The sequence below is a fragment of the Manis javanica genome, chromosome 6, assembly GCF_040802235.1.
Source record: "Manis javanica isolate MJ-LG chromosome 6, MJ_LKY, whole genome shotgun sequence".
Taxonomy (NCBI): Eukaryota; Metazoa; Chordata; class Mammalia; order Pholidota; family Manidae; genus Manis; species Manis javanica.
In genome coordinates this window covers 127396748-127409307 of record NC_133161.1, presented here as the reverse complement: position 1 = coordinate 127409307, position 12560 = coordinate 127396748, and the positions used below count along the sequence as shown (strand labels likewise).

General features: G+C 34.7%; 1 protein-coding gene across 1 annotated transcript; it reads left to right on the top strand.

Annotated features, from left to right (window-relative positions):
- Positions 1 to 242: 242 nt before the first annotated feature.
- Positions 243 to 1175, top strand: LOC140850158 (olfactory receptor 4C11-like). The gene has a single exon (XM_073239932.1). The coding sequence runs from the start codon at positions 243 to 245 to the stop codon at positions 1173 to 1175; it is 933 nt and encodes a 310-aa protein (XP_073096033.1).
- Positions 1176 to 12560: the final 11385 nt, after the last annotated feature.

Sequence of the window (12560 nt, the reverse complement as noted above, 5' to 3'; positions counted from 1 at the left end):
TTTCATTATTTGTCTATTTCTATTTCAATATTTTCATAAAGAATCAGATAAAAGGCTCAAGTAAGTATTATGGATTGCATTTTATTCAGGTAAAAACAGTACACAACCTGTAAGTGATTATGCATTGATAAGCGACCAAGCACATGTATTTGACTTCCAAATGTTTTATTGATCTTACAATTTTTAAAATTTCTCCTTTGCAGATTATTTCTAAGCTGTGCTTTCACTACCTGGGCTAAACAATGCAGCAAAATAACAGCGTAACTGAATTCATACTCTTAGGACTGACACAGGATCCTATGAGGCAGAAAATGGTCTTTGTAATCTTCTTTATTTTCTATGTAGGAACTGCAGTGGGGAATTTACTTATTATCATGACCATCAAGTCCAGCCGAACACTTGGGAGCCCCATGTACTTCTTCCTCTTTTATTTGTCCCTAGTTGATACCTGCTTTTCAACTTCCACAGCCCCTAGACTCATTGTGGATGCTCTCTCTGCAAAGAAAATCATATCTTATAATGAGTGCATGACTCAAATCTTTGCACTACATTTATTTGGTTCCATGGAAATCTTTGTCCTCGTCCTCATGGCTGTTGACCGCTATGTGGCCATCTGCAAGCCCTTGCAATACCCAACCATCATGAGTCGGCAGGTCTGCATCATTCTGATTGTTCTTGCCTGGATTGGATCTTTTATACATTCTATGGCTCAGATTATCCTGGCCTTGAAGTTGCCTTTCTGTGGACCCAATTTGATTGATCACTTTTTTTGTGATATGCAGCCCTTACTGAAACTTGCATGCATGGACATTTATGTGATCAACCTATTGGTGGTGTCTAATAGTGGGGCCCTTTGCTCATTCAGTTTTGTGATTCTGATGATCTCATACATTGTCATCTTACATTCTCTGCGAAACCACAGTGCAGAAGGGAGGAAAAAAGCTCTCTCCACTTGCACTTCTCACATCACTGTAGTCGTCTTATTCTTTGGTCCGTGTATATTCATCTATACACGTCCCCCAACCACTTTCCCCATGGACAAGATGGTGTCCGTATTTTATACTATTGGGACACCCTTCCTCAACCCCCTCATCTACACACTGAGGAATGCAGAAGTGAAAAATGCCATGAGAAAGCTGTGGCATATCAAAATTAGCTCTGAAAGCAAAAGATGATTTGAGGGCCTTGGATGAATACATTTTGTGTCGCGGTTAACTGGGTCTCTACAGATATCAGTGTCATAGTGTGTAGCCTGACTCCTCCATGCACTCAAATATAATGCATGTGATTTCCTTGCCTTTCTCTGTTCTGTCCACAAACTAGTAGGTTTTCAAACATCCTCATCCTGACTCTTTTTCTGAGCATTCAATTCTGGCATTGCTGATTGTGAAATAATCTCACAACTGTAGTTTGATAAGAAGAAAGACATATATATGTATAATCACATCTGTTCAAACATATGAGGATCCGTAAACAGCATGTAGCTTGTTCACTATGATTGGTAAGTCTCTCCAGAGCACATTTCAAATAAGGTATCCTGCTTTCTCTTGAACACTTCAAAGCAAAGGAACTTTGTGTATCAAGAAGTTAGCTTCATTACATCATTAGTTTAGCTTTGGAAAGTTCCACACTTGAATCAAAAAAAATTATTATATGTGTATGATATTTAATGTAATTATATTATAATAAAATATTACTAATTGTTTTCTTTGGCTATTAGATAACTGAGACATTATATATGGGATTTTTTAAGATGTAATGTTACAAAGGCTTTGAAATATTCATCTACTTGTGTGATTGGTGAATAGGGGCTATGATAATAGAATTCTATAACCCCAAGAAGCAAGAAAGTAAAAAAAAAAAAGTGTTTTCAAAATGAAATAAAAATTAAAAATACACCAGAGATACAACCTACTTTTTGGGATTGAAGCACACCAAGGTACTTGGAAAGAACCTGGTTTGATGAAAGAAATGATGATGTTACATTATGTGAAGTTGGAATGTGTCAGTGAAATGAAGGAAAGTCAGGTAGTATTCACTACACTTGCCTTTAGTTAGTGGAGTTAGAGAGAATCCACTATTTCAGCCCATTATTGCCACTTTCTTTCCTTAGCTGTGCTTTCCTAATGAAGGCGTTGTTAGAATTGTTAGAATTCCTCATAGAATTTTGACATGTTAGAACTGCCAATAGAACTTTGGTGCCCAGGGCCAGCAGAGCAGATTTACAGCTGTACCTTGGATGTGCATGCTGGGAGTTACATCATGAACATTTAATATTCATCTATTTCAGTGTATTAAAATGTACCACCTCCTTAGTAATTGTTGTAAGATTCCATTTTATTTTTAATGCTGTTGTTCTTTATTTAATTGCAAAACCTTGCCACTACCAATGTTGTCCTCCTAATAAAGAATCTTTTAAAATAAATTCAGTAGAATAACACATCTACTGTGTTTTAACTTATTTCTGTTTTTCTGGGACATTATGAATTTTAGTGTCTCTCCTGGTGTCCCAGCATGTCATTCATGAGGTGGAATATATAGTTCCCACAGAATGGAAATGTCATGATCCATCACAAATTTATCTAATCTATGTTTCTATAATACCAGTACATGTACACACACACACACACACACACACACACACACACATACACACACTACAGTTGTTCATGGTGATTTGATTTTCAGATGAATGATGGTAAGACATCTAAGATAAATTAAAACAAGCCTATAGGTAAGTTAAAAAATAATGTTAAGATAATAGGATAAGAAGAAATCTTAGATTTCATGTGGGTCAAAAGTACTTGGAATCAAACTATAACTGTGAAAATGAAATAAAAGTTTTAAAATTTCTGGGATTCTATATCCACGCAATGGAAGTGAAGACCAACTCTCAAAAGTGACTCTCCTAAGATGAAAGGAACAAGCAGTGTCTGATATGTGTTCAATGCTTTTTTTGTTTTTACCATATTTGTGTCTCACAAAAATAGTACAAAGTTATATTCCTACTGAAAATTTCTAGATGAAAAATCTAAATTTCAGAAAAGTACACAAATATCTTGAGTTTGTTCTGCTAAGAAATACCAGAAAAAAAACAGTTTTCTATGTCTCCCAAGTCAATAATAAATACCTGTATCCTACATTATGCCTTATTCAAAAGATCTTTCTAAATGGCTGAAAGTACAGGAAACATAAGGAAGTTGATTCAGTCATCATAAACTGCACTTATTTTAGCTTCAGGATAGGTGGTAGAATATAATTAGGAAGAGTAGGACCCCTGGGGTCATTGCATGAATCCAAATACTGACTCTATGACTTTTTTAACAGGTTTATAGAGATATTTTTTGACATACCAAAATTTTATATGTTTAAGATGTGCAAGTTCAGGTTTTATATATAATGTGAAAGATCACCACAATTAGACTAATTAGCATATCCATTGTCTCTACAGAGTTATTGTGTGTGTGTTTGTGTGTGTGTGTGTTCAATTAAAAGATTGAATTTAAGATCTATCATTTTTGTAAGTTCAAGTATACCATATGGAATTGTTAACTATAGTCACCATGCTGTATACTAGATCTCTAGAACTTACTTATTCTACATAACTAGAGCATGTACGCTTGACCAATATCTCTCCATTCCCCACAACCCCTCGCCCCAAGTAACCACCACTAGACTCTGTGCTCCTGTGTGTTGGACTAAGTGATTTCCACATATCAGTGAGCTCATGCAGTATGTGCCTTGCTTATTTCACTTAACATAATGTCCTTCAGCTCTATCCATGTTGTTGCAAATGACAGGGTTTCTATCTTTTTAAAATCTGCATAACATATATATTACATGTCAAGGCCAATAAGTTTGCATCTGTATCTTGGCCATTGTGAATAAAGCTTCAGTGACCATAGACAGAAGTGCAGATATCCCTCAGCAATCACAATTTCAGGTCCTTTGATATGTACCCAATAGCAAGATTGACCAATGGTTGTCCTATTTTAGACTTTTTGAAGAACTTTCATATTCTTTTCCGTAATGGCTGTCCAACTGACATTCTACCGGCAGTGCACATGTGTTCCCTTCACTCCATGTTCTTACTAATACTTGTTACCATTAGTCTTTTTGGTAATAGCCATCCTGACAGGTGTGAGGTACTATTTTTTCCAGCTTAGAAGAGATATAATTAACATATAACATTGTATGAGTTCAAGAAGTAAACCTGTTGATCTGCTACACATATATATTGCAAAATGATTACACCATAGCATTAACACCTCTAAAACAATGCATAACTTGTACTTCCTTTTTGTGATGAGAAAATTTAAGGTCTCCTTTGTATGTAATATAGTATTATTGACAGTATTTCAAGTCTATTAATACAATATAATCATCATGCTGTACATTAGATCCCCAGAGCTTATTTGTCTTAAAACTGGAATGTTTTACACTTTGACCAGAATCTTCCCCATTTGCCCCATCCCCCAGCAAATCTTAACTATCATTCTACTTTCTGTTTCTGTGAGTTCAGCTATTTTAGATTCTTCATGTAGGTCACATCATGCAGAATGTATTTTTCTGTCTGACTTGTTTTACTTATCGCAGTGCTCTCAAGGTCCAACCATTCTATCCATATTGACATAAATGGCAGGATTTCATCTTTCTCTTGGCTGAATATTACTCCATTGTATACACACACACATATATATATACACACACACATGCATGTGTGTGTGTATATATATTACTTTGTCTCATATACACTATACACACATTCACACACAGTATATTTACAAATGTGTGTGTGTTATTTTCTTCCGTATAGAAGATAAGTTGTCCGAATACATCATATATGTGTGGGTTTATTAGTGGATTCTCTCTTCTGCTCCGTTGGTTTTTATATGCTTGTTTTTCTTGTGCCAATACCTTACTGTTTTGATTACTATAGTTTTGTAATAGATTTTAGATCAAGAATTGTGATGCCTCAGCTTTCTACTTCTTGCTTAACAGGCTCTGGCTACTACAGGTCTGTTTTCGTTCCATATGGTTTTAGGATTTTTTTTTCTGTTTTTTAAATAACATCATTGGCATTTTACAGAGGTGGCATTGATCACTGTGGATCACTTTGGATATTAAGATATTTCAGCAATATTAATTTTTTACTACTTAGAGTATGTCTTTCAATTTATTTGAGTCTTTTGTTCTTTTATTCATCAATGTTTAATCATTTTCAGTATACAAAACTTTAGTCAGTTTAGTTAGGCTAATTCTTAAATATTTACTCTTTATTGCTTATGTGAATGAAATAATATTCTCTATCATTTTGAATACATCATTGTAAGTGCTTAGTAACACCATGGATTTTTATTGTTTATCTATCTTACAACTTTACTAAATTCATTAGTTCTAACATGTATGTGTGTGTGTGTGTGTGTAGACTTTGGGCTTTCCATGTATATGATCATGTCCTCTGTAAATAGAAATAATCTTACTTCTTTCCTTCTGACTAGATTTCCCTTTATTTTATTTATTTGCCTAATGGCTCCAGCTAGAAATGTTGAAGAGTGACATCTTTGTCTTGTTTTGGCTCCTAGAAGACAACCTGTCAGTTTTTCACCATTGTGGTATTAGTTATGAATTTTTTATGCATGGCATTATTTTATTTAATTCCATTTCTCTTATTTTGTTGAAAGTGTTTTTATCATGAAAGGGTGCTGAATTTTACCAAAGGCTTTTTCTGCATCTACTGAGAAGCATCCCAGGTATAAATGTCAGTTGGTTGTGATGAATGATCCTTTTAATGTTCTGTTGAATTCACTTAGTGTTCTATTTAGGATTTTTGCACCAATGTTCATCAGGAAAATTGCCTAGTTTTTTTTTCTTTGTCTACAGTTTTTGAATAAGGGTGTGCAGGTATTAAGAAAGTGTTTGGATGTGTTCCCTGTTCTAGTTTTCAGAAGAGTTTAAAAAGGGTTGGTATTAGTAGTTCTTTGAATGCCTGGTGGAATTCACTCATAAAACTATCTGGTCCTGGGCCTTCCTTTGGTAGAAAATTTTTTATTATTAATTCATTCTTCTAGTTTGTTATTGGTTTGTTCCGACCTTCCATTTCTATTTTGTCATTCTCTTTCTGTCTTATGTTTTCCTTTGTTGTGTAGTTTTTGCAGTGATATTCTTGGATTCCTTTGCAGTTTTCTCTTTTGCATCATCTATGCTTGTTTTTAATGTGTGGTTACTGTGAGACTTAACTAAAGCAGCTTTTGGTATCATAGTCTGCTAACATCATAACATCAATCACATATATACTTTTACTTCTCCCCTCAAACACTTCATGTTATTGATGTTAGACTTTACATCTATTTATACTACATTTCAATTAGTCAGCTTTTCTAGTTATATTCCTTCTTAAAACATTTTGTCTTTTAATGTTTACATTAAGACTAAAATTTACATACTACCATTAATGTAATACAGTATTCTGTAATTGTCTTTATATATAATTATATAAAGTAAGTTTTGTGTTTTCACATATGTTCTTGTTGTTGTTTATTGCCCTTTTCATCCAGTTTGAGGAACCCACTTCAGCATTTGTTGTGAAGTATTTCTGGTGAGGATGATATACCTCAGTTTTTGTTACAGTGGGAATGTCTATAGCCTCTTTATGTTTAAAAAACACTTTTTTCTGAGTACTGAATTTTTGGCTAGTATTTTCTTTCATTCAGTACTTTGAATATATCATCCCACACTCAGTATTCATCAAGGTTTCTGTGAAGAAACACAGGAAGGAACAACTTAGGGCTCCAGTTGGAAGTAGAGGTGTTTCCAGTGACCTACTTCTGCTTTTATGAGAGACACTATTTTTATTCCTTCTTTTCTTTACCACCCTCCCCACAACTGATCTTTTTTAACCCAATACTGCTGGTCAGTTCTGAAGCACCTAAGAACTCCAAATCCTTGTTTGCATATGATTAGTGAATATGAGGAGGGTTACCTTGCTGTTCTCATAGGCTAAAAAGAAATCAAATGTTAAGTTTATTATATGAGATGTTTCTGACACAAAGTAAAGAAAACTTCAGAGAATAATTTATAGGATTCTAAAAAGTTACATCACTATTTCATAAGCTATTCCTCCTAGAAAACAGATAAGAACAATTTTTTCAATGTTCTGTGAGAAGACAGCTATCAAAAAGGATGGTCAGACTTGACAGTAATTCAGTCTTCTAGCAGGTAAACAACAGATTATCTCCATCTTTTTACACAGAGAAGCATCATTACAAAATAATACAACATAATTTTCTAACATATTTTCATATGTATTTTGATTACACTGTTCCCCCACACTCTGAGGGACTAACAGAAAAAAAACAACCCCAATTTTTAAAGATTTACTGTTAATATAGGAAATAAATAGAATGAATATATATATATATATTAGGGAAAAATGATCTTGTGAACTCAAAAAATCTTTAATGAGCACCGGGTATATGAAAAGCCATCATTGCAAGCAGGGATCGAGGAGCAATGTGTTAAGGTTCATTGTAGTAATCCATTAGTCTCATTCATTATTATATATTTATTTATTGTAACCCATTTTTTTGTGTCAGATTCCACTGACAATATAAGGGAAGGTATTAACCCTCCTCTTAAAAATATTGTATGTGTGGTCCTGGATATAACATACATAAAAACGTGGATCAATATCAGGAGGATATGAAAAGTAGGCTCCCTGAAGGCCTAAGATTCATAAAGAAGAAAGACTTTAAGATGATTTTTATGGTCCTTTTAATGGGTGTCAAGTCACACCCTATGTGGTGTTGCTGTTCAGAGTACATCTTCTTGTACAACAGTTGAACAACTTCAAAGGTTAATAAACTGATCTTAAGTTTTTCTTTTTTTTTTCCAGTGCTGCATGAGAAGGGTGTCTGTCCCTCTACCATACCAATAAATATAAGGCCTCAGTAAATCTGTGCTGTGAATTTGTTTTGAATCAGTATTTTACTACAATAATCAGATATACATTATCACACTTTATAGGTAGTGAGGAATGTTCAGTTTCAATGTTATTACTGATTGTCTCCAAAATACAAGACGTTGGATTGGAACAGTGGAGAATGAAACTTGTGAATAGAGCTGTCCAATATGTTAATTCCAGGAAGGAATAAAATTTAAGCACGTTTTTTGTTATAATCAATACTGTCTAATATTATTAAAAAGTCACAAGGAAAGGACTCAGAGAGCAGGAGAATGTATTTTCATTCTCACAGACTATCACTGAAGGTCTTGTAGGGGAAGTTTATCAGCAGTTGGGCCCTAAAGTTCACAGAAAGGTGAAGCAGTAAAGCAGGAGGCATTTCAGGGAAACAGGAGGGTGGAGAGGAGTTTGAATACTCTACACCTACTTACTTATGTTAATCCTTGGCTACTACATCATGTCCATTGCAGAGCTCCCATCTGACCTACTTACTAATCTTTGTATGTTCCCATTACAATCAAAACACACCCTGTTTATTTACACACTTCAGTAAATATTTATTGGTTTGACAGTATTCTCCTTCTTCTAGGTCATGGAAATTATAGACTACAAAGTAGATTTAAAGTCCTTTTGTTTAACATAGAAAAAAGAATCTCTGAAGTGGACTTGAGACCAGAGAGAATATTTTTCAAATAAATTAATAAATATTAAATAAAATAGCCTGGATTGTTTGGAATATGAATGGATAGAAATGGGCTTTACAGCTACAGATTGGGGTATAGGCCTTCAATGTCATCATGAAACGATTGATTGAATATTTGATGAGAATCCACAATAATAAGTTAACTAAATCATATGCACTTATTATCCTTGATTTATTTTAACTATATATGTCCAGTAGTGAAAAAGAAATAACTTTGTCTTAAAAGTGGACAGTCTAATAAAATTGGTAGCATCCAAACCAAAGACTGCACTTTCAAGGAGGAAGCCCAAACCATAGACTCGAAGGAATCAGAGACTTCCACATCCTCTTGCTTCCAGTGCCATGTTTCCAAGTGCTAACACTGTGTGACACAGCACTCACTGAAATGAATAAAGGAGAGAATAAGCTCATGGTAATGATTAAGATACCAAGACTCACTTCTCTTACCATCTCAGATCTTTGTCCAATATCAAAAGTCCAAAAACACTCTTTTAATCTTTGGTACTAAAATGTCAGTATGTTCATCAGGCATTTTACCAGGATTTGTTTTTTATGTAGAGGAAGACGAGACATTTCAACTCTGTTGAGGAAGTGAAAATTTACTAAGGGAGGGAAAAAATATGTAAGAGTAATTTTGTGTCCTTGGAGTCTATCATGGGCTGAATTTTGGTCAACTCACAACTTGCAAGACAATATATTGGAGGCACGGGTGAGACTGAGATGAAAAACAATAGGATAAGTGAGTCTTTCAGATTATGTTTAAATGCATCCCATTTCAGTTTGTGCTTTTACTTGCATGCAGTGTCACTTTCAATATCAACTTGACAAGAAATACCTAGAGAAAAGGTTTTGTTCTTGGAAATAAGGGTCATGATACTATTTCTTTTCAAATTTTAAAAATAAAATTTTAATTGGCAAAAGAGTGATGCCATGACTTTTCAAGGATCATCACATACGGGGTCAGAGCTAATAATGACACTTAGGGACCCAAAATGTTATCATGGTTTTGTCTTGTTAAAGGGATTATGGAGGCCACCTGATTGAAATATGGCCCAAGTACAGCTGACAGTCCAGCTAATGGGTTAGTGGACTCCACTCAGTTTAGTTTCAGTTTAACTCACATGATTTTCCTGATCTTTAATGTACTTCCAAGCTGTCAGGATTACTATTGGTTATTGCCCTGGGGAGGGGGGGGCCGGATAGGGCCAGTATGTAAGAAGGACTGAAGGACCTGATCAGCACATCAGGTAGTACTTCAGAAGCAACACTAACCCTGGAAGATATTGCAGACATTCGTGCCACCCATCAAAGAAGTGACTAATGCACAGACAATAGTCTCTGTTTAGTCTCTATTTTACTAAACTCTCTGATCCCTGAAAAACACAAATGTACTATGATCTTGTGACAGATAATATATTAACTTAATGATAAATATAACTGGTATGTCTTTTTTCTGCTATATCATTTGACTTGCTGTTTATTTGTTTTTATACCTTTGACACCATCCAATTTTTACGTATATGGGAAGCTTATTTGAGGCCCAGTGTCAACCTGCTATGTATTTTTACCAGCCCATTGTATTTGATATACTTGAGTTATTTGTGCACGTGTGTATGTGTGGGCCTAGACTACACAGGGGAAACAATCTGTTGTTCTATATGCTCTCAGCTATTCCAAAGAAAACTATCACAGAATCTGTCACCTTTAATCTAGTATACTTTGCTACAGTTTAGGCAATTTGATAGTAAATCTAGAAGAGAATTTTGAACTAAACTAGTCAGATAATAAATGAAACTTCTAGATAGTAAACCTAGACACTGACTAGTTATTGTGTTTGCTCTAGATTTCTTGTGTTGCACACCGAATCATCACAGAGTTAACAGCCTAAAGAACACCCATTTACCATCTCACAGTGCTTCCTGCCAGGAGATTGAGTGACTGGTTTCTGTCACTGATAAGGCCAAAATCAAGGATCTGTTGGGCTGGGCTTTTACCTGCAATTCTGGGGAAGAATTGCTTCTGGGTGCGTTCAGGCTGTTTTCAGAATGCAGTCCCTTGTGATCAGAGGCCAGATGCTCCAGTTTCCTTGCTGCCTGTCACCTGGTGGTCTCTCTCAGGGACTAAAAGTCCATGATTCAAAATTCAATGTGATTTTGAAATATTCAGAACATTATCTTATTTTGTCATTTTATATTGAAAATCCAGAAATATTTATTAGGTGCTTACTATGTGGTAAGTGTGGTAGTACTGTTCACAGTCATTGAAGTATTAGTAAAGTGTCTTACCCAGGGTCAAATTCTAATGCATTAGTTGCCAGCTGGCTAGTCTTGCGAATTCCTGCTTTGTGCCTCTGTGGAAATATTAATAGTATCATCTCATAGGCTCATTATGTGCATTTAATTTAAAAATCCTTTTAAAGTCCTTACCACAAATACTAGCACATTGTAGTAACTGTTTTCAGTTATTGCTATTAAAACTGAAATTATTAGATACAGGACAAGAAAGATTTTACCTTGATATCACCGAGTTAATAGTCTATTGAAAAGATAAGAGCTCCAATATTTTTAAAGCACACACAAAACCCTCAAAAAGCAAAGCAAAAGAACCTCAGACTGTCTATGAAAGGGAAATCAAATGACCTGGCTAAATTAGGTATTGGGAGTACAATGGGATGACCTGGGGTATAGAATTAGGTTGCAGGAAAGATAACATAATGAAGATAGTCTTTGTGGAAATGGAGACATTTAAATTTGGCCTTAGTTATGTCAGTAGAAGACATATACCTTCAATATTAATAAATAATCAGCTTTGGTAATGGAAGTAGAGAAAGACTCTTAATAAATATAATGAATGTGTTACAGTTTATAACCTGTGTAGAAAGTAATAAGGATTCTTGTGAAACTTTTTGGTCACTGACCATAAAATCTACATTTGATATTTAACATCATATATTTGAAGCAATGTAAAAGAATATATTTTTAAAAGCACAGTTGAAAGGCGAAAGCAGTAGTAAATTAAAACCTCCAGAGTTTATTTTTACTAGCCTTGTCCAGGAATTAGCAGAGGGATTTCCACAGGCATTGCACCAGTCCCTCCAGTGCCTTTATATATTCTTCCTGACTCAGTGCAGCTTCTCCAAGGACCGGAACGCTGTGCGTTGTGGGAACTGGCCCCCGCTGCTCATGAGTGCATTGAAGGGAAAAGAGACAAGCAAGGAAAGCTCGGGTGCCTTTGACGTTTTCCCTGCAGTTTAGGATATAATCGCTGTTCCCGTTCGGATTATGCTTAAAGTAAGTTTTTATGACCTATTTATTTTAAATATAATTTGAAAGCTAGAAACAAAGCATGAAATTTCTGTCATTCATTTTTCCCCCAGAAGAGCTATTTTTTATTTTGATTTAGAATAGAATTTTATTTTTCATTTATTGTGATGAGTACAGGAAGACAAGGATATCCCTTCAAATACTGACTGGAATTGAATTGACTGATACTAAATATGTGAGTTCTTCCTATTTTATTTTCCTTTATCCATCTTTTTCTTTCTTTCGTTTTTATTTTTCATGCTGAGCCTATGTAAAGGCATTGCTTGAATAGCTGTATGATCATTTATCTTTACCTGTTTTCCAAGGTAATTATTTTTTCCATGAACATGTATTCTAAAAATACATCTGCTTGGTGACTGTTTCTCTTAGAACTTTTACAGCTTTAATTCATATCACAATTTGACATTTAATAGTTTGACATTTTAACATTTAATAGTTTACACAACAACTTTATGGTCTGTTCCATAAGAAAATGGAATATGAGAATGCTACCTTGAAATCCTGGTCTCAAACTTGGGATTGCTAGATGCTAGTTCAGGAGGCTAAGAGAAATTGTGGAGTCTTTTGTACT